General features: G+C 34.3%; 1 protein-coding gene across 7 annotated transcripts in view; it reads left to right on the forward strand.

Annotated features, from left to right (window-relative positions):
• Positions 1-23954, forward strand: part of MAN2A1 (mannosidase alpha class 2A member 1) — a 142770-nt gene that overhangs the window by 86376 nt on the left and 32440 nt on the right. For all 7 annotated transcript variants that reach the window (XM_036411391.2, XM_036411394.2, XM_045571837.1 and 4 more), the window contains 4 exons: positions 9529-9694; positions 10954-11169; positions 11878-12000; positions 15155-15269. In XM_036411391.2, the coding sequence (XP_036267284.1) occupies positions 9529-9694; positions 10954-11169; positions 11878-12000; positions 15155-15269 (620 nt within the window). The remainder of the gene's footprint in view (positions 1-9528; positions 9695-10953; positions 11170-11877; positions 12001-15154; positions 15270-23954) is intronic.

Consider the following 23954-nt stretch of genomic DNA (forward strand, 5'->3'; position numbering starts at 1 on the left):
AGTTTATGTGTGTCTGCCAGATAATGCAAATTTTGAATGATTCTGTTCTATTATTGCTGTAGTGCCAAAGGTTCTTCCCCATTGTTGGAGTTACATAATACACTATGACTGTGTTAAAGTAAATTAAATATCTGACTTGAGAGTAATTTTTTTAAGTGGTTTGTACAGGGAGGGGGGTGCATAAATTGACGATTATAGATTTCCTTGGTTGTTTATTTTTTCTAGTTTCTTGCAAACTTAATCCTCCTTGCTCTTCATAAATTCTGTGTACAATTGGTTATTTTTTACACTGAGACATGTCTGGGTATAAGATTTTTTTTTTGTATTTAATATATACTCATAGTATTTTAGGTAATTTGACAACTTGTGTGTTTTTTTTCTTCGAAATGTGTTCTTTATCTCTTGTAACATTATGTTTGTATTCTCTAGGGTTTTGTATCTTCTTCAATCATTTTATTAGATTGTAGAGTAGAATGTCTTTCCCAGGACCAATATTATGTCTTCAAGTATTTTCAAAGTAGAAAGTGACTTTGTGTTTTTTTGTTTTTCTGTTTTTGCCTCTTATATGATGCTTCACTAGCATGAAGAGATGTAGCACCAATAAAAAGTTGTTTTCTCTTCTTTTCACCTAAGAATCTTATACAAGATATATTTCAGTCGTTGACAAAGTGAATATTTGGCAGTTCTGTCTTTACCAACAAAACAACCTTATTTTACTACATTAACTTCGAAGGTCTTTTCATTTGTGAAAATCAGCCTGTTTATGTACTGTGTGTTCCTCCAAAGTTACAGTGTTTTATCATTGGAGAAATGAAATTTTCTTTCAGTAGATGAAAATTACATTTTGATTGAACATCATTCCTTATGCAGTCACCCATAAATATAATGTGTTTTGCTGTCTTTTCAGAAAATGGCTACAGATGTGATTTCTGAATTGACAAGAAAATAAAACATCTTTAATGTTTTAGGTAAAACAGATGGTATTTTTGTTTTAGGCAAAGCTATCTGAAATTGAAAGCAACTTAATTGGTGGCAAGACTCTTTGGGTCAGCCAAATTATGTACAATTTGTGTGTCTATTTCTTTTATTGCCTTAGTATCAAAAGTTTTAGAATAGTTGGAAAGCAATATTTATCTTTTATTGACTTGCTATTTTTTGTTATGTACTGGAAATTCTTAAGAGTTTTTAATTCTATTTTGTTTATAAATATTATAAAATTACATGTTGATTCTACTCTGGTTTCTTGTGCCTTGGAAATGCTTTTCCCATTAGGAAAAAGTTTTGAAGTGTATAGTTATACTTTTGAGGATTAGCACTTTATAGTATTGAATTGCATTTGCAGCTATAAATCCTGATAACATTGATTATATTCTTTTGTTTCCACATCATTGAGTGTTGGGCAGATATCACTGTCAGATGCCTGGAGAGGCACATACTGTGAAGTGAGCCCTGGACTGAGAGTCAGGGAGGTCATTCTAGTCCCACCTCATCACTAACCAGCCTCATGTTTTTGAAACTTCGATTTCATTTGCTATATATCTTGGGAGAGAGGAGGTTAAAGTAGCTGGTGCCCAGGGTCATGTCCAAGTGACATTTTATTTTCTTACTAGTTAAAACATAAATCATTTATAATTCATTAATCTGGGTAAAAAAACAGGAAAGGAACTTTTGGGGTAGAAAACTCAACTCTGGCAAACAACCAAATTTGTCCAATAACTGGAACATAGGAAACTATTTTTCAAAATATCAGCGCTATTGCAAGAGGAAGACTTGTTGTATAGCAATTTACCTTCTACCACCTCTTATAAAAAGTTCCTTTTGCCAGCTAAGGTTATACATTTATAGGTTCTGGGAATTAGTATGTAAACATCTTGGATGGATAATTATTCTGCTATCATACCTGGAAACCTAACGTTTATATTTCTAGTGGGTAAGTGGGTAATTAATTGAGAAACATCAGGATAGATCTATATAGATGTTCCTTGAGCACCTCAAATTAAAGAAGTCTCAACATGGATTTATCACCTTCATCTTGAAACCTCCTCTCACTGCCCTCAATCTTGATAAGTGCACCACCGTCACTTTCCCACTCCAACTGGAAACCAGAACTTACAGAAGACTTTTCTTTTCTAGTTTACCCTAGCCAGTCTTTTCTAAGGAATTAAAAATTCTACTGATAAGATACTATTCCTGTTTCTCAAATTCTTTTGTATTTCTTCCACTCTCTAATTTAGATCTTAATTTTACTTACCTGAGCTGTTGTAGCTATCTACTTAGTTTTTCTACTTTGAGTCTTGACTCCTTAAATTCATCCTCTACCTGGCAACTAGATAAATGTATTAAAAATGAAAAAATGGTCATATTAAACCCCACTCCCCATAATCTATATAAGGTCTAAGTTCCTTGCAGTAATTTAAACTATCTTTATTACATGAGATTTATTCTTTTCTCTTTTTATCCTTTCTGGTTCCATATATTGGCATCTTGTTCTTTTCTCTTTTTATCCTTTCTGGTTCCATATATTGGCATTTTAGAGGTGTACTTCACTATGTAGATTCTAGTGGTTTTGGATAGTCTGTATGTTCTATACATAACATAATTTTTCTAAAAATCTGCCATTTGTTCCTGTAAGCACTGTACCTAAAGTATCCTCCTACTTTTCCCCCAGATTATCTCCAACACCCACCATACTTTTAAAAAGTTGCACATTTTTGTTATAGTATTTTTCTTATTTAAAAAATACATATATACTCTTTGTAAATAGTGTTTTACATCCAGAAATATAAAAAGTAGTTGCATTATGTTCAGATTGTTTACTTAGAATCTAGAGGAAGTATACATCTTAATAGTTTAATTTCTCATCTGCTAATTCTACTGTTATTAAACATACCTGCTGAATTGTTAATTTTTAATATTCATCCTTTTGGAATTTTTAATTTTAGTATTTAATTTTTAATTTTAGTATTTAATTTTTGTGGTAAAATTCTTTCTTTTTATTTTCTTTGCTCATGTTTCCCTCTTTTCTCAGAAAGGACTGAACTAAATTGAGGCTAATTCACTCAACTTCTTGTTTACCTAGCCCATCACTTTTTCATCTGTTAGTCTGGTATATCATGAAGGCCCTACTCCCTGAAATCACATAAGCTGTCTCTGAGATTAAGGGATCTCAGAAGCTTTCTGTTTAGATTTAAAATCCCCCTTCTGAATAGCCCCCAGTATATGGCACATGTTCTGATGAGAAAGTCATATGTGTGCTTGGAACCTCCTAAGTCCCCACCAAATGCTCTTTTGGGTCTTTCTGTCCTCACAGTGATCTTCATGTAGTCTTCACACTGGCTTTTCATGGAACTCAGCCTCTCCCATGCTGAGAACTGGCACGCCCCAGGATGAAATGGCCACCGTGACAGCTCACTTCTCTGATGTTCTTTCTTCCCCTCAGTAATGATCTATTATAGTGATTTTTAACTTTTTTTCATCTCATGGTGCATGGAAACTAATTACTAAAACTCAGTGGCACACCAAAAAATATATTTTTGCCAATCTGACAAAATAGGTATAATTTTTATTTAGTCCTATCAGACAGGTATCTTTGTGTTACTATTGTCATTTTTTTATTTGTCAATCTAAGGGAAATGAGGTCAGTGCTCCTGACTAAATAGTCAAGTTTTTCATATTTTAAAATTCTTGTAGCACATTGGTTGAAAATTGCTGCTGTATTGCCTTCAAGCAGATGATTACTTGTATTTTATCTGGCTTTTCTAATTGGCCAGTAGAAGTAAGCATTCTTGTTTGTCATCAGCTGCTCCATCTCTCCTGAAAATGGAAGTATAATATATCTTTCAACTTTAATTTGGTAAAAGAAAAATGCTCACTTTTTTTTTTCTACTCCAGTGTTTATATTTCTATTGATTTGTAAGAGCACTCTACAAATTTCCTTAATTTGATTTCTTTTTTTATTCTTTAATCTTATTGTTTAAGATGGGAAAAGTTTTAAGCTTTTATTACCTTTTACTTTGCTATATTTTTTATATTATAATTAGAAAGACCTTTTGTATTCTAATTACTAATTTTGTATATTTTTTGTTTTTAAACTTTTAAATTCATCTGGAATCAATTTGGGCATATTGTTTTAATGTATCCATTTAATCATTTACTTGGCCTCATCTGTTATAGATATATATAGAACTAGAGACCTGGTGCATGGATTCCTGCACATTGAAAGGAAAATAATCAGAAGGTGGCCTGAGCAGGACTGGGCAAGACGGGCTGGACACACCCTGGAGCCAACCTCCCATTGTCCCTTCTGGCCATGTCTGGGTTAGTGCCTTGCCTCAAAGGGCATATGTGGAGTGAGCGGGGGGGTAGGTCTGCAGGAATCAGGCCAAAACTGGCAATCCAACATCCTCTGAGAGGTCCCGAAGTGCGAAATGGCACTCTGCAAAGTTGCTTCTCAACAGCTCCTGTGTTAAGCATCTGCCTCGTGGTAGTCATTGCATGTCATAGCTACTGGCCAGTTGGCCGATCACTTAGGCTTTTTTATATACAGATTTTTTTATCTCATTAATAATCCCTTTCTTTTCTCATCTTTCTCCCAACAAAAGTATTTCAATGGGAATTTTTTTTTTTTGTAATCCTTACCCAAGGATATGCTTATTTATTTTTAGAGAGAGAAAGAGATGAGAGAGAAACATCAATTGTTGTCCCTGTTGGTGCATGGGACAATGCTCCAACCAACTGAACCACTTGGCCAAGGCTCAATGGGATTTGATTGGCATTGTGTGAGATTCTATGGACCTGTGCTTCTACCCTCTCACCCTCAGTCCTATTGTTTAAAGATATCTGTGTTATCATGTGTGGTTTTGTTAATGCCCTTTATTTAGACTTATATATCTTTTACAAAAACAAACAAAAAACACTTAAGGCAATTCAGTGTTCTAGGTTAATTAAAACATTCACTACACTATCCTGTATGATTCATGTATCATGTTCCCTGGTGAGGGTGCCAGGAGGTTTTTTAAAGAACAGGAGAGAAATTAATTGCTATTGAGATTCTACTTAGTGCCAGGCTGGGCTATGTGATTTTTCCAAACATTTTATTATTTAACCCTAATAACAATTTTGTCTCCTGATAGTGAGAATATTAGGTTTGGAAAAATAAAATAACTTGTCCAAAGCCTCTCAAATTCTAAGTGCCATGCTGGGGTTTTGAGCTTGAATATGTCTGACTTCAGAGTCTAAGAGTCACAGAGCTAAGTGTGATTGTTGAAAATCTAATATATCTCAAAGAGGCCCCTTTGTTCTCATATCTTGATTCCCTAATGGCTAATATGATAAGGATTATGTTTTAAACCTAGAAAAATAGATGGGCTGTATTAAAAGAACATATTTAGAAATTGCAATTTTTGTAAACATATAACTTCAAATATATAGCCATATTCAGAATACTATACAAAGGTTATTAATAGTTTTATTTTTTAAATATGTTTTATTGGTTTTTAGAGAGAGGAAAAGAGAGGGAGAGAGAGAGAAACATCCATCTGCTGCCTCCCGTATGCCCCCACTAGGGCATGTGCCCTGACCAGGAATTGAACCTGCGACCCCTTGGTACATGGGGCTATGCTCAACCAACTGAAAAACACCAGCCAGGGCCACAGTTGTCTTTCTTAATATTATCTGAATTATTTCTACAAATGAGGGATTTCTGAATGTGAGCATCTTGATAGAATCTTCAAGGATAGAACAATGTGAACAGTGGAATTCTTGCTACTTCTTTCAAAAAGTGATTCCCAGCTTGACATGACCATACAGATGGCCTTTTATTTTTCTTCATTCCTTTTTTCCTAATCAAAAGTAGATCATTTTATGCCCTCTAATTCGATGGACAGGTAACACATGAGTGCTTTGTCTTCATGTGGTGAGAGTTGTTCTTTGATATAGGGAATTGAGATAATGACTGGTAACCGCAAGTGATTGGAACTTAGGGTCATAATGAAAACTAGGAGTTTGGATGTGATTGGTGACAGTTGAGAAGTAGGAAGCTAATGCAAATGGAGGATTTGGGGGGAGAGTTCTGAGCTCCTATACAGTTACTTCCAAGGTAAAATAGAAATTATTCTTATTACTTTGAAGCATAGATGCATAGAACAGAATAACATCTCAGTATATGGGAGGAGAACTTAGTCTAAGATTATATATGCATAAACCATGGACACAGACAATTGGGTTGGGAAGGCCTGGGGTGGTGCAGAATTTGGGGGGAAGAAGGGGAAAATGGGGACAACTGTAATACCGACAATAAAAAAAAATAATCATTTTTAGGGTATAGATATGACTCTTGTTAGTGTGGATCAAACATTAATACATTAATTTTCAGCAAATGAGCATGATATACGATATTAAAACCATCCGAAATCGGTTTGGCTCAATGGATAGAGCATTGGCCTGCAGACTGAAAGGTCCCAGGTTCGATTCCGATCAAGGGCATGTACCTTGGTTGCTGGCACATCCCCAGTAAGGGGTGTGCAAGAGGCAGCTAATCGATGATTCTCTCTCATGGATGTTTCTAATTCTCTATCCCTCTCTCTTCCTCTCTGTAAAAAAAAAAAAAAAAAAAAAAAAATCAATAAAATATATTTTAAAAAAGATATTAAAACCATTGGTTTTATTCACAACTAAAGAGCTTTAAAAGGCTCATGTTTGGACATATTGATGGTATAACAAATGTTTGGTTACCAAACATAATAATGACAGTGAAGTTTAATTGTTTTATGATGCTGTACTTATTTCCAAAGGAAATATAATTCATATATAATCATGCTTCTATACTCTACTCAAAATGTACATAGAAGTTTGTGTGTAAAAGATAAACTTGTTCTGTACTGCACTTGAAAACCATGCTGTGAATCTCCAATTATGTTAAAAAATTATTTCCTTAGTGCAGCATTATGCTCATTATATACTCTACACATTTAGCTTTTGAATAGATTCCTGGCATGATAATTACATAATCATTCAGTACAGTAGAAACATCATTATGGTCAAATACTAATTAGCTACTAAAATGAAACAAAACAGAACCCAGTTCTCAGCTTATTATAAAAAATGATTTAATATTATACAAAACCAAATGAATGGTTAAAGTTATTATTTGCTTTAAATATGAGTCATTTCTTTTTTTTCCCATGGGAAGGAATCAGTGTTCTGGATGCTTGTTACCTAATTTATTTCTTGGACACATATTACATTTTATTTTCAGAATCTTTATGACCAATTCTGTGTATTAGAACATCCAAAGAACTTGCCAGGGAATTCTAGGCTTAGTACCAGCGTGTGCCTGAGGGCTTCTGCACAATTAGGAGTCTGGCTGGAGTCTGGGAACATGGGGTTCAGTAGTAAATTACTCCTTTCTAGGATGCTGATTTGAACATCTTTGTTGATGAGGATGAGTGATCCTCAACTATCTTTTCTTCCCCAGTGCACCTTAGGAACAGAGTATCATCCTCTTAGTAACAGTGAATCTTGGCCATTGTGATTCTCCAGTGTATTCATGATAGAATAGCCAGGTGCAATGTTAACTCTGGTACAGAACAATGGGAGGGTGCAAAGAGGTTGATAGATCCCTTAGGTAAGTCAGTTAAACATACCCTTCAAGGGGATATTACCCTCACTCTCTTTGAAAATTGCTTCTGTGGATAAAACAGGATTTATCTAATATTAGGAGGCTGCAGTGGTCTCTGTAAATATGTTTCAACTGCATGGCTTCTACTGCTCTTCTATTTATGCATATATATAATCCTCATATATGTAAGGGTTCTCAATTATTTCAGAATATTATTTTAATCATATGTGCTTCTCTTAACAAACACTTTATAAGTCAAACACTTTACAGATTTTCTTTATCTTCATGTTTTCCTGTTGCCTTCACTTTAGTTTTGGCCTCTATAGGTATTAATTTTATTTCTTAATGAACTGTTTGTAATGCAGTTGAAACATACAGGACACATATGTAAGAAAAAGGAATATTGCTAGACTGATTAAATGATGCTAGCTTTATCCTACCAACTTCATTGTAGCAGCTAAGACTCGGGGAGAAAAGCAGTGCTATCTAATTTTAGTTCTATGTTCTTGCAATTAAAAAATTGTATAGGGATACAATATTTCAGATCATGAAAATAATCACTAATGAATCAGTGAGTTATAGTATTGGTCAGACATGGTCTTCGTAATATCCTTTTTTTTAATTGAAGATAATATGCTACAAATTGGTTAAAGTTAAAATCAGATCTTGCAAATGCTTTAGAATTCATGAAGTCTGTAATAGTATGGTCTAGAACATTTCTACTCAGAGGAAAAGCCATAAAACAGTGAAATATCTGGCCGAGTCATGCTACTGAGAAAACTAAAGATGTTAGATTCTTCAACTGAGAATCACTGGAATATCAAAGAATAGAGAGAGGACTTTAGGGAAAATGATGAAGTCGACGTTTTAAAAAACAAATATAACTATATTTAAGACCATCCTGTAAAAACAAATGTTACAGGAAGGATGTCATAACGTACTAGTATAAAAACTGTTGGAAAATGTCTGACCAAAACCCCACTCAGTTTTGTTTCTCCTCCCCACCCCCAATCTAAAAATAACACTAGTGGCAAATATTGCCTAAAATTATTTAATAGTTTTTTTTAATATTTTATTTATTTTTGCACAGAGAAGAAGGGAGAGGGACAGAGAGTTAGAAACATCAATGAGAGAGAAACATCGACCAGCTGCCTCCTGCACTCCCCCCACTGGGGATGTGCCCACAACCTAGGTACATGCCCATGACCGGAATCGAACCCGGGACCTTTCAGTCTGCAGGCCAATGCTCTATCCACTGAGCCAAACCGGTTTCGGCTATTTAATAGTTTTTATTTTCCTTTCTCTAGATAAGTCCCAATCAAATATTTGCATTATTTATTATAAAATGTTATTCTCTATTTTAAGTGAATTAACTTCAAATGTCTTTTTTTTTCAGAACTGAGTCTCTTGGATTTAAAATATATGTGTGAATTATGTGATTCCACATGTATAGTCATAAATTTTTTCTGTTTTAATGGTCTAAAATGAATGTCAGAATTTTCATTGAAATTAATTATGGTTAAATTGCAAATAATTTATATATTTCTTTAATTCTGCTAGATTAGACAAGGATCAAGATATTAGATGTATAGAGCTAATTCTTTGAGACAGATCATATGTATATCAGTCATTTTCTGGGACATGAAAATAACTTTATTACAATCCTGTTAATGGCTTCTATTTGTATATCATTTTATTCTGAGAAAGTGAACCATTGTTTCATTACCCTTTGTATTGTGCAGTATTTGTTGTGATGAAATTGCATGTTCTCCAAAAGTTTCACCAAAATATTCCATGTAATTTCTCCACATGTTGACTCTATGACTATCTATGAGCTGGGGATCTCACAAATAGCATTAAAGAACTGCAAGTATTTTGAGTCCACAATAGTGAAGCAGCTGTTTTTGCAGGTATCTTGTGGTCTATAATCCTTCAGAGCAAGAACGAACCTCACTGGTTTCAGTTTATGTGAGTTCCCCCACAGTAAAAGTGTCCTCTGCTTCGGGGAAGCCTGTGAAAATTCAAATGAGTGCGGTTTGGAATACAGCCAGTACTATTTCACAAACAGCTTATGAGGTATGTTTCTGCCACAGAACTTAGAAGCATCATTAAAAAGGTATGGCCAGTTTATATATGTATACATGACTCCTAGAGCTGTCCAGTCATTGTGTGTGAAGTGGTTAAAGAAGTACTTACCAGGGGATTTAACTGACCAATTAAATGACACAAGGAAAATAAATTCTGTGTTTCCCAAAATATTAATACATTTGTTAGTATGTATATTCTATGTTACTGTTAGTACATATTAACATGTATATTGTATATCTTTGTAAGTATATATATTGTAACTTTTTCCTGAAGAAATCATTACTTACAGAATATGGATTTTTTGTTGTGGTCTAACTCAGTTTAATGACAATTACGCATATCGATATTGAGATAAATACCACCCTTCTACATAATTTTGGGTACGTTCAATTTTTTATTGCAAAGGAGAGACATATATCATGAAAGAGTTATTTCCTAAAATAAGTAAGATGCTTCTTCTCCAAGATATAATTAGGGAAAATCTGGACCAGGTAACAAGGAGGGGGATTTCTTAAAATAAGCAATATGAAACTGAACCCCAACATCATTAGTAAGATTGAAATTTTAGAATCTGGAGTACAGTTTTAACTGTTACTTCTGAAGACACAGATATAAGTGAGGAACTGTAAAAGAGATTTACTTCCGTTTGTCAAAAGCCGTTGTTGGTTGCTCTAATAAACAGAATCTTTTAAGTAGAAATGAAAAGTTTTATACCAGTTTTGGTAAGATGTTATAGGAAACACCCCATTTAGAAAATAGAACAGTATAGTTCCTAGAAGGTCTTGTCTTACAGTATGTGCATCCTCTAAACATTGTTTTGTGTCTGTTAGATCCCAGGCATTGGGTGGCTGGTGTTGACTGAACTAATATGCTTAATATTTATATTATTACACTGCCAGTTTTTCTGTTTAATTTACTGAAATATAGTATTGCAAAAAGATTACTAGTAATTAGGGGGGAAATCATTGTTTGTAGTAAGGCCTTATTGTTATGGGAAATTTCTCCCTCTGAACATTTATGAGCACTATAAGACAGTTGAGAATAGTCGCATGATTTCATTTATTCAAGGAAAACAATGTCTTTGATAATCCTACTAATTTAAAGTTATTAGGGTACCTGGATAAACTGAGATGTTGACACTCTACCCTTGGGTTATAAAAACATATTTATAGAATTAGTTTGTTCTTTTCACAAGTATAAATGTGTTGTTGTTTTTTTAAATAAATTTTGTCTTCTGTCTTTTAAAGATCTCTTTTCTAGCACAGATGCCACCATTGGGACTGCAAGTGTACACACTTTTGGAATCATCGAATTCATATCCACATGTAGCTGAATATGCCCTGTATAATGGTAACATAGAAAATAAAAGCATTTTCAATGTGAAGAATATGAAAAACGCTGAAGAAATAACTTTGGAGAACTCTTTTATTAAGCTTCAGTTTGGTCAATCTGGGCTTATGGAGGTATGTTCTGAATAGTTCTGAAATACATAGAAGGCTTATTTTATTATAATGTGTAGAAATTACTTATGCAAAGGGGAAACAGTCTTTGCAAATACTCTGAGAGAAAAGGTGAATGAGCTCTGTGAAACTTCTTCTTGTGGTCTTAGTGACCACTTGCTCCTCACAAGTATCGTTTGTGGCTGGTGCTCCTTTGTGAACTACTTGTAACTGGTCCACAAAAGTGTAGAAGCAGTGACTGTTTAGAAACGTTTATGGAAAATTTGAAAACAATTTGACAGTCAGTTTATGCCTACTGAGTCTATAAAAGATTTGAGTATGTGTTTGGTATACTACCTTAAATTTAATTTTCTAGTAATTCACTTTTATTGTACCTTACAAAAATATTGGTTCATGCATATTGGAAATAAAAAATACACCTGCTCCTCCACTACAAAGGATTGGAGAAGCACTGGTCTCAGTGCTTTTAATTTATGTATCTCTTTCGTTACAAAAGCGTGTTCTGACTTTTTGTTCCTATTGTGAAGGTTTTTAATTCTAAGGTTAAGTATAACATTTTGAGTGTTTATCCAAGAATTGTGAGTATTAGAGACTATTAGCATTTTTTAATCTATCCTGAGATAACTTATTAAATTGACATATATGTGGAACCAGATGCAACATTAATATTTTATTGATATATTGAGTTGCCTTTAAATTTTTTCTCTTTAGGAAATGATAAATAAAGAAGATGGTGAAACTCGTAAGGTAAAAGTACAATTTTCATGGTATGGAACCACAAGTAAAAAGGACAAGAGTGGTGCCTACCTCTTCTTGCCTGATGGGGAAGCCAAAGTAAGTGCTGGTGAGCTGAGTTATTCTAGAAAATAGTTTGGCCACTGGGTCATATTTCTTCATAACTTTTAGTACCTTAAAAAAAATAATACCCTTTTTCCCACCCTTCACTGAAAAGGTAGTATATGCAAATTTTGGCACATTTTTAAAATACAGAAAACAATAAAATTTATCAACTATTTCATAAAAGCCCATGGAAACCAGCGCCAATATTTTGTTGTATTATTGTCTTTTATACATACCTCTTTTCCACCATTTGTAAGTTTTGTCTTATTGTATTTCAGGTTTGTTTGTTTTTTTAAATATATTTTATTGATTTTGTACAGAGAGGAAGGGAGAGAGATAGAGAGATAGAGAGTTAGAAACATCGATGAGAGAGTCATCGATCAGCTGCCTCTTGCACACCCCCTACTGGGGATATGCCTGCAACCAAGGTACATGCCCTTGACCGAAATCGAACCCGGGACCTTTCAGTCCCCAAGCCGACGCTCTATCCATTGAGCCAAACCGGTTTCGGCTGTATAACATGTTTTTCATTGCAACAATGCTCACAATCTGATGGTATAGGTCAGCGTTTTTCAACCGCTGTTCCGCGGCACACTAGTGTGCCGCGAGATGTTGCCTGGTGTGCCGTAGGTGCAGACAAGACAAGAATTTTATAATTTTTCACTATTTTGTTTAATTAATATTTCATAATAAAGTAATTATAAAATACTTTCTTTGTGTTTATTTGATTCCTATTCAAGCGAATTACTTTATATATAGTCAATATAGGCACAGAGTTAAATTTTTTAACATTTTCTAATGGTGGTGTGCCTCGTGATTTTTTTCATGAAACAAGTGTGCCTTTGCCCAAAAAAGGTTGAAAAACACTGGTATAGGTTTCAAAAAAAATTTAATGTGCACTGTTGTGTTTGAGAAGTTTTAGTTATAAGATGAATAGGTTTGAAGGTCTGATGTAAACCGTGGTGATAGCTATATTGTATAATTGAAATTTGCTGAAAGTAGAGTTTCATTGTTCTCACCAAAAAAGAAAAAAATATGTCTATGTATATGTAATAAAAAAATTCCTATTGTATATGTACATTTTCCACCAATACTTCTTTACTGTAACATTGTGATAATCTTTCCCTGAAGCATTATTTTTATGCAATGCTGATTATTTCCTGAGAATAACTTTCCAGAAGAGTCCTTTTGTGTTAGTAGATGAGACATTGTAAGGCCTTTGATACATACTACTTTTCTCTCTGGAAAGAGTGCATGTTCACTCCCATCAGTGTTTTTTAAGAATAGCTTTCAAATACTATACCATTTCATGCATTGAGAATTAGCCATTTTAAAAGCTTTACCTATAATAATAGGTGAAAAATATTTTAATGTTAACATTTTTATGAATATTAGATTAAATTTTCTACATATTTATTTACCTTTCATATTTCTTTTGCGAGTTTTTACTTAACTCTTTGATCATTTTTCTATTGATATAACTTGTAGATCTGTAAGTGTTCTTCATATAGGATAAAAATTCTTTTTCATATATATTGCACAATTTTCTCAATGTGCTATTTAATTGGTTAATTTTTATTTTATTTTTTGATTAAGGTACTTTTAAATTTTTGTGTAGTCCTGTATTCTTATTTTTTTAAGATTTCCTTTCTTTGCTTTTATACTTATAAGGCTTTCTCCACTTCAAGATAAGATAAATATTCTCCATATTTTGTTGCCTAGGAACCTATCTCCTGAAAATGTCACTTTTGTTCCACAATTTAGAAAAGCCTGCTAACTGAAATCAAATATAAATTTTAAAGGATTGTGTAGGTCATGCTTAAGAATTCTAGTTTTTTTGTTTGTTTTTAGTTTTTTAAATTAGTGAGGAATTAAGGGAAGGTACAGCTTATAGCAGGCATTCCAGGATGTGCAGTGGGGCCATGTTTCCTCATCAGTTTTTGTCATTGAATAGCATTTTGCTTTGTCTTGTACTTAAAAAATAAATATATAAACATGTATACACATACATTTTTGATAGCTCAATTGATGCTTCTTTCTTTTCAGATGAAACCCACTAAATTAATAATTATTCAAAGTGTGTATTCACTGTATAGTCATATATCTGTGCTATGAAATATTATGCATGGACCATAGTAACTAATTTATTTAAAATCATTTTATTTTTAAATAACTCAAATGTTAGATAGAAAGATAAAGAAAACTATCATGTGGTTAGAAGAAAAAATAAAAGCATATCGGGGAAAGAGGTAGCTGGGTATATCAGACAAAAAGCAGGGGCCCAGAAATCACTGTTCCAGGTTTTAGCCCCTCTATTACTTTCTAGCTGTGTGTTCATTAGGTAAAGCATTATATTACTTTCAGAACATTTTTCCGTAGCCAAAGAGGTAAATTTGGAAGAAAATTACATAGTTCTGAAAATCGTATGCTACTTTAGTAGTTCATATTGCAAGCCTATCTTCTTATACTATTGTTGAACTTTCTAAGGTGTGTAATACTTAAGAAAATATAACTCTTTATGAATGCTTTAAATTTGTTCACATAAGTTATGCGTATTAGTCCCATTTTTCTTGAATGTAAATTCTAAGTAATAAAAACTAAATTAGTGGGGCTTTCTCAGGTTTATAAGTTTGCTTTATAATCAGCTAGCTCTTTCAAGTAAAAGGGCAGTGTATTTTTAGGGTAGTAAACCTAACTGTGATTAAACTGTGTTTCTGAATCTTGCTTCCTGTTTGTTTAGATGACTCCCTGTGGTCATCTTTGCCACCTGCCTGACCCTGGAACATTAGGGGGCCATGGTTATAATAAACATTTGCCTGGGAAAATGTCACTGCTGCAGAACGAGCACTTTATCTAATAAGTAACATATGGACAAGAGAGAAGGACTTTAATCAGAAATGTTTATGGCTGGGAGGAATGTTTGTAAATCTAGACCAATCAAGTAGTAACATTTTTATTTTCTATTTTCAGTAATTATTGTATAATGAAAATTAATTTTATAGCAAATGCATGTTACACTTTGTAAGGTTTTCACTTAAAATTGCAAATATCAGGTGATATGAATTTGCCATTTTGGAAATTATTATAAATATTTCTTAGAAAAGTTAAAAGCCAAAATATTTTTCTAAAAATGTCATTTTCTCTTCAGCCTTATGTTTATACAACCCAACCCCTTGTCAGAGTACAACGTGGAAGGTTTTATTCGGACGTAACTTGCTTTTTTGAACATGTTACCCATAGTGTCCGACTGTACAACATACAGGGTAAGAAAACAGAGAAATGCAGTTGTGATATATGTGTAATGGTTCTTGAATCCTTGCTTTCCTTGTGTTGTATTTAATAAATTAGAAGTTGGGTTTTAGAAATGGTCTAAACATCATCTTGACATCATACTTACTGTATGATTTAAAATATAATATTTACCCTTTGATAATAAAAAATGGTAAAACATTTAACTTACCCTACATATACATGTTCTTTTTTTCTGTATGTCTTCTCTTTCCTACCATCACATTTGTCTTAGTTATGAGCTTAATTTTATTAAGATCTAAAAATAGTGTAGCTTATTTTATTTATTTTATTTTATAGAAGGGAAATTATGTCAGCTAAGGCTTTCAATTAGTGGGTCCCTGATACACACACACACACACACACACACACACACACACACACTGCCTTAAATGTAGAATATATTGTAATAGCATGCATCACTGGAATTTAATTTTAAAATAATGTTCTAAACTAATTCTCTTTGTTCACTACTCTTCAGCTATTAGAGTATAACATTAGGCAATTATTTATTACTTTTAGGACAGTGTTAAGAAGCATATTTATTAACTAAGTGATAGAAATAGCCTTTGATCTTTTTAGGAACTTAACTGTGGGCATTAGCATTAATCCTTCATAGGATCTAGATGGAGTTGTGGTTCCCAAACGCTCTCAGAATTATATTATATGATATCATGTCAATTGATTTTTAATTCAGTTTTTTATTAAGATAGAGTACTTTTCCAACCATAGATTTCATCCTAGTAGCCAGGCCATTTACAATTTATCAACTTGTTTAAAAAAAAGACCTCATGAAAATGCCACTTTAAATTTTTCTTTGCTGTTAGCTAAGCTGAAAAAAAAATAGAAAGGAAAAATACTTTCCCCTGAGTCTTCATATGGGTAGACAATAAAGCATTATACACAATAGTGGTATAGGTAGTTTTTAAGTATTGTGGGGAAGCAGAAAGGCATTCAGTATTCAGGAACTCTCTTAGCTGAAGTTTAATTTTCTAAGTTCAGTGTCTAAATTTATTTTTGCTTTTTAAACAGATTTTTTAATACATATTTTATTTTTTCCATCACCATTTATCCCCTCTATGCCTTCTCCCAACCCCTGCCCCCTGCAATCACCACACTAATGTCCATGTTCCTGAGTTCTCTCTTTTTTTTCTTTTTTGCTCAATCCTCCACCTCCCTAACACCTCCACCCCCATCATCAGAGGGCTTGCCTTTTATTAGAATTTCAGGTATTAACAAAGTTTCCCATGTGATATAATGATATATGTTCTCAGAATAACTCATGCTTCATAGATTACATCAAGAATTAATAAGTCTTCTAGAAGGTGGGAAAATGTTTTATACAGTTATCTGCACTTAACTTTGCTACGTACAAAAAAGTCTGTAGTTCTGAAATAATCTATTCCTAAAACCTCTAGTAAATCAGAAATAATATTCGTAACCATCCCTTTGTACTTTCATATAAGCCATTATTTAACATCTTCTAGAGCTCTAAAACTACATTTTCAGCTACAGTACAAAAGTTTAGCTTCCTGAGTATAAATTATCATACAGGAGATATACTTACTTGATTTTAAATTTGCTTAAATCTTTTTTTTAATGGAAAAGTCTTTTTTTAGCCTGGTGCACACTGATGCAGACTGTGTCATTAAGCTTGGTTTACCACTGTTTTGCAACAGTTCTGTTTAGAGATAGGCTGCATCTCAGAGTGAGTGCTGAAGCCACAAATCAGAAAATTCCAACTTCTTAATCAAGTGAATTTGCTTACTTGCTTTGCTTTTATTTGTTTCTGTGATCTTCACTGCAACATATTAGTTTTTTTGAGTTGTGCAGGGGATCTGGATCTCAAATAGAGGGTTGTTTCTGTATGTTAGAGGGCCTGCTTCTGCTGCTATGGTCACTTGCTATCTTGCGTCAGTGGTCACTTTGGAAGTTAATAGGCTCTGATTTGTCTGTGTACTTATTTCAAGGACAAATCCTTAGAACTGAGTGCTTGTATTTTCTCATCTCCCCATCTCTCCCTGTTCCCCAGCTGGGCAGCTGGAAATGTCCAGCAGCTGAGTAGCAGGGAAGGGATTTTAACTGACTCCTGGCTGTCCATGGTGTCAGTGCTGGCTCTCTGAATAAGGCACTTAAAGTTTTAGCATAACAAAAATAACAATAAATAAATACGCAGACCTCAGTTTACCTCTGGATGTCTCAATGGTTGCAATAAATTTGAACTGAAACATTTCCTCCCCTGATACTTTATTTTTGTGGCTTGAAAGCAAAAAGCTTCCAACGTTTGCAGGAAATGACAAATAAGTACGTTACTATAATTTGAAGTTAATGTAGCTATGCCTCTCTAGATCAGTTTCACTGTATTTGCCTGAATTGAAATCTGAAACTGGCATATCTGTCAAACCCTGAGCATTTTTTCCCAACATGAAGATCATTGGTGGGAGATGGAGCTACCAGATCACTAAAATACTTTCTTGCAAATTGTATAACCCTCCATATTTGTATTTGAACTTGTCTCTTACAAGTCTCCCTTCTGGGAAAAATAACCCCAATCGTGGAAACATAATACCTTTTCTCAGTAGCTCTTGTGACCCACTTCCATCTGTCCTTTTCTTTCATATGTCTTTGCAAGAGAGCTTAAGTGATCTGATCCTGACTCATTGAGGTTTTAATCAGATCACTAATTAAAGACCTAGAACAGAGATGTGAAGTCTTCAGGGTGGGTGACTCTGTAGGTGTTCAAACTACCTAAAAGAGGTTTGATTATGCTGTTCCAAAGCAAATGTATGAACAAATACTTGAAAGCACTTCTATGTTTTAAACTTTGGCCTCATGTAAACCAGGCAGCTGGGTGATTGATCAAAATGCATAGACAGACTAAGGCTTTTCATCGTGGGTACAAAGAAAACTTCAGCCAACTTCCATGCTTTCATAGATTGGTTTTTACTTAATATTTTTTTCAATTAACAAAAGTACATAACCTCACATTTAACTTATTTAACTATTTCTGAATATATGTTAATTGTATATCCTTTAAACTGAACAGATACAGTTATTTGGGTAAATATTAATGAGTATTTTTTTAGTACCAAATTTATGATCCAGAAAGAAATGGGGGTTGGGATAGAGAGTGTCTCTTAATGTAATTGTATTAGTTCACTAAACCAGTTACACACAGAAAATGAGTTACAATTATGGGTTTTCTGTCTTTATTGAGTGTCAAATTCAGCTTAATGAAGTATTCTTTTAAAAGACTAAAGTAATGAAAACCTGACTAAATATCCTTAAGTTTCTTAATCTCTTTTTTAGTTATTCTTTGGCTCTTCTCTTCCCAAAGTAACTTTTGTCCAAAATAAGCTTTAGGAGAAAACAAAATCAAACAATCTTTTCCAAATTATATAAACTACTAGAAGCCCGGTGCATGAAATTCATGCGCAGGGGGAGATGTGTCCCTCAGCCCAGCCTGCATCCTCTCCAATCTGGGACCCCTCAAGCGATGTCTGACTGCCCATTTAGGCCCGATCCCTCTCACAATCCAGGACTGCTGGCTCCCAATGGCTCGCCTGCCTGATTGCCCCTAACAGCTTCTGCTTGCCAGCCTGATCACCCCTTAACCACTCCTCTGCCAGCCTTATTGACGCCTAACTGCTCCCCTTCCCTGCAGCCTGGGGTCCCTCCAACTGTCCTCCCCTGCAGGCCTGGTCCCTCCCAACTGTCCTCCCCTGGTGGCCATCTTGTATCCACATGGGGGCAGCCATCTTTGACCAGATAGGGGCAGCCATTTTGTATGTTAGAGTGATGGTCAGTTTGCATATCACTCTTTTATTAGCTAGGACTAGAGGCCCAGTGCATGAAATTCATGCACTGGTAGGGTCCCTAGGCCTGGCCAACGATCAGGGCCCATCTGTGGGGCAACCGGCGGAGAGATAGGGTAGCCCTGCTGGCACCTGCCATGGCTGGCCTGGGGCCTGCAGCTGGGGGCAACTCTTGCGTTGAGCATCTGCCCCCTGGTGGCCAGCGTGCATCATAGTGACCATTGTTCCACCAGTCATTCCACTGTTCAGTTGATTTGCATATTAGGCTTTTATTATATAGGATATAAAACTTACTTTCTTTAACTGTAGGAAGACGAGGGCGTCAATTAGATATAGCCATCAGAGAACTATTACTAATTTTGAAATAAACTGAGGTGAGAGGGGCCTGAGTTCAACAAGCCTGCTGATTTTATTTTAGTTTGTTATTTAACTTTAGTTTTTCTATTTATGTTCTCTCTGGATGATGGAAATAATAAGAGGCACCATTTAAAGTCCTTTTCTTAACATCACCTAAGTTATAAAAAGCGCTGTGTTTTTCTTTTCATTATCATTTAGACATTACATTCAAATGGTTTCTAGAAATAGTAAATTAGAGGAAATCTACTAGCTTTTAAAGCTCCAAAGGATCAGAGTGGTTTTAGAGGTTTCTAATGAAACATAATGCTTTGCCTATGTCAGGTTAAATAATAAATCTACTTCACAGAGACCACAATTTAATGAATATCCTTTTGGAACTATTTCTTGATTTCTAAAAGTTTATTTAGTTTGTAGCAAATAACGTTTTTCTAGAGGAAAATATGAGAGGTGGAGGTTCATTTTTCTTGTAGTGTAATCATCTTCCAGTGAAGCTTTAAATGTTACCAAATAGGATACTTTAGTTTTTGTTGTTAATCATGGATTGGAAGGTAGAAAATGATACAAGCAGAAGCCCCTGTATCACTTTGTGTTATATTTGATATTTTACCATCGCAAAAAGTACATGCCTTGTGGTGACACAGTGATCAGTAAGTGACATTTGCTAGCTATGGCTTCATTTGTCTTCAGAGCTGTAATTACTAGACTTTGGTGCCCTAGTTTTCTGACATCAGCAGCCACTTTGAAGAATTATGTTGTTATGGGTTACCAATGTGTCATGTACATTTTCAGTGGCACAAAGTTTAGGTTCTAGATTTGTTATAATATGTACCTTCAGGGTTTATTTTCTCCCCCCCCAGGACTGTGTTCTCTTTTGTAGGTGTGTGTTTGTGAGGGAGTAAGTGAGTCTGTATGTTTCACCCCTTATGAGAAATATCTTAAATAACAATACTTTTGCCTACTTTCCTCCAACATATTATAAGGGTACTATATATAATGGATCTTGCTAAAAGAAAGCAAATAGCCTGAAGATAAAATGTAATGAACTGCCATCAAAAAGTATGGAAGAAAAAACTTTCCTTTAGCTGAAATTATATGGGCATATTTAGCAAAAAGAGGTTGCTTAGTTTTTTTTCTATTTTGAATCTATAACCAAAATGAATTCTAATATGACCCTTGAATTTTAGAGAATCAAAATGAACTTTATCTAGTTAATCAAATAAGAGAATCATATGGGAATTAGAGATCTAAATCCTTAGTTTCACCACTAAGCAAACTATAGACCTTGTTCCTTAAACTGTAGAAAGACTAGATGACCAATTAGGTAGAACCATCTAAGACTCTTCACAAAACTTAGTGTCATATAAAGACTCTCTGGTATTTGACCCCTGTTAAATTTGTCTTCTGGGTTCCCATCCCTTGGGTCCTCCAACTTGTACACAAGGCCTCAGAGCTTCACTGAAGTTTTTATTTCCATAAAAAGATTCATGAGGATATTAAAATGGTTTGTAATCAGTCTCTCATTTTCCCCCTGGATTAAATTCCATATTTAGTTTGATTTAAGAATAAAAAGCCTTCAGTAAGTTATGGCTAGGCAGGCTTAGGTAATTAAGACATTTTTGGAATATCATGCAATTGACTGCTAAGGATTTTTTTTTTCCTGTTAATTGGAACTTTTAAAAATTGAAATAAGTTGCTATGTGTTGAATCTGATTATTCCCTACAAGCATGAAAGAGAAGGTTATTTTAAGGAACTAGAAGCACTTTCTAGTTACACAAATTCAGAACTCAGAGGTTATCTTGAGGGCTGTTTGACAGCAACTGCTGCATTGAAGACACATCCTTTTAGCAAGGAAATAGCATCCACCACAAATGTATACTAACTCAGAAGGGCCCAGGGAAGGGAAATCCCGTGGAAGTACGGGTTATTATTTCAGGCTCTGGAGTCAGCCCATCTGCAATTCAATTCCAGTTCTCATCCCATGGGGATGCTTACCAGCTGTATGGTCTAGTACAGATTATTAACTAGCCTTAATTTCATTATTCTGACAATAACCAAGTCTATGTCATAGGAGTGTTGGAGGAATAACTGAATTAACATAAAGTTTGGTACTCACTAAGTGTTGTATCTCTTTAAGAGGATGTGTGATCAGATGAGTTAGACAACAAGTGTTACAAGTGAGTCATTATTGAGGGTTGGGAGAGTTGAAGACTTTTGATAAGGAATTAAATTGTTAAGATGCTAGGTATTAGAGAAATGTCATTTGAATGGGCAAAAAAGAGGAAGACTATCATGAAGCATGGGTTGGTTAGATGAAATTCCCTTGTCCCTATAAGAATTTGAAGAACTCTGTCATTATGTAATTTTTAAGTTGACACCTAGTTTTTCTTTATACTTCAATATTTTTCAAAATGTCTTTTTCAATCTTCACTGAAGTTAATTAAGGTGGATGAGAGGTATGCTATTGCTGCCTTTTTTTTTTTTTTTTTTTTTTTTTTTTTTTTTTTTTCTTCCCTCCCCCCGTAAAAAGTGTGGTAACAAGAAAGGAAGAACCCATGCCTCCCTGACAGGCCCATTTCAAACAGATCATCTGGGAATATATGGAAGCCACACTTTTTGACAAAGTACCTTGGAAAGGACCTTGTTTGGGAGAATAGGAAGTAGGCAAGTTCAGAATTACTCTGTGAGTGTGTGAGGACATACTATACTGATTATTTCAGTATTCTTCTCTCCCTTGTCCTAGGCCAGCCCAAGTCTGGATTGTGGGGAAGGTATAGAAATCTTTGGGATTGTGAGCTGTTTTATTTACCTCCCAAGAAAAGGCTTTAGTTAGACCTGTCTCTTGAATTTAAAGAAATGTAACCAATATTTCCTCTAAATCAGAGCTTCCAAAACCCCTGTTGTTTCTTAAAATCAGTGTTTACTAGAAAAAAACAAAGGTAGCTTTCCAGTTTTGTAGTGTATTTCTTAATTATTAGGCCTTCAAGTATGTCATACCTAATTCTTATAACCTTTCACTAAAATTTGCAAAATATGATGAAAATTCTATACCTTTCCTATTAAGTACTTACTTTTATATGATAGTTGGAATTATTGAAATGAAAAGCTTAAAATGTGTTGACTAGTGTCTAGCTATTGCAAGTAGATCAATAAGTAGTGATGATTATTTATCCAGGGCTTTATGAATAAAACAAACTGATCCATCATAATTTTCTTAAACTTGAGACTAGGAATGAAATTTGCTAAAATTTGTATTCATGAAAGCAGATGTTGAAATTTTCACTTGTGGAGAAATAATCAATGTGAATATTTACAGACTTGGAAATCAGTAGGTACCTCAGAGGATAAATTAGATCTTATAATGGATAATAAGTTGACTAAGTCAACATGGAGAAAAAGGTCATCTAATTGTGGGAATTATTATCATTTTTATTCTTGGTACTTTCAGATATGAGTACAATATTTTAAAATACATTCATGATAATATTTGATTTTTAGAAACATTTTTATGTTGACCTACTTAATTTATCATTTTTGTGGGAATTGTTATTCAAGTATATGTGCTGAACTAAGCATTAATAACATAAGTGTCAACTCCCAGTTAAGTGAGATAAGTTCACAAAACTGTCACAAAAGCAAATACATGGTGGGGAAAATATTTTTATATTTTTGATGATTTAAATAAAAAACAGTATTCTCTTAAAGTTGAAGGGAGGATATTTAAAATTAGAGCACCTATTTTTTTTTGCTACCTATTGTCCTATTTCTGCTTTAAAGTGATGATGGCTCAGTCACCTCTGTTCAGACTCAGGTTTGAAGAAAAGCGATTATGAAAACAATTAGATAGATAACAAGGTTCCATTTTTCCCAAGAGCCCACATTTCTTTTTTATCCTCACCCAAGGGCATGCTTGGAGAGAGGAAAAGAGAAAAAGAGTGAGAGAGAGACACACACATTAGAGAGAGAAAAATGTCGATCAGCTGCCTCCTGCACATGCCCCATCTGGGGATCAAACCCAAATCCAAGCGTGTGCGCTGACCAGGAATTAAACCCGCAACTCTTCAGTGCACAGCATGATGCTCAACCAACTGAGCCACTCTCGCCAGACCCAAGAGGCCACATTTTAAGAACACTTACTAAAGATCTTATTTTCAATCTTAGTTTTTTCTAAGAACTTATTTTATATCTTAATGTCGAATTCCTGTTGAACTTTTGTTTGAAGATTTAAACACCTCTCTTATAGTTGTTTCTCATCATTACTTTTCATTTTATTAGATGGGTGTTGGCCACTTGCTGTTATAATTCCATCTTGATCTAATGACTTGTCCCAGTTACACTTTTAGTGCCACTAAAATCGTATTTGATTCTTGTTTGGGTGTGAGTGAGGCTCTCTTTTGCTCTGTGCTTTCCCCAAACTGCTGCCTTTCACTGTTATAACCCTTTGAGTGTAGTGAAGAGTCTGATTTATCAAGTATATTCCTTGGTAAGTG

Source organism: Pipistrellus kuhlii, unplaced genomic scaffold (genome assembly GCF_014108245.1).
Source record: "Pipistrellus kuhlii isolate mPipKuh1 unplaced genomic scaffold, mPipKuh1.p scaffold_m20_p_4, whole genome shotgun sequence".
Taxonomy (NCBI): Eukaryota; Metazoa; Chordata; class Mammalia; order Chiroptera; family Vespertilionidae; genus Pipistrellus; species Pipistrellus kuhlii.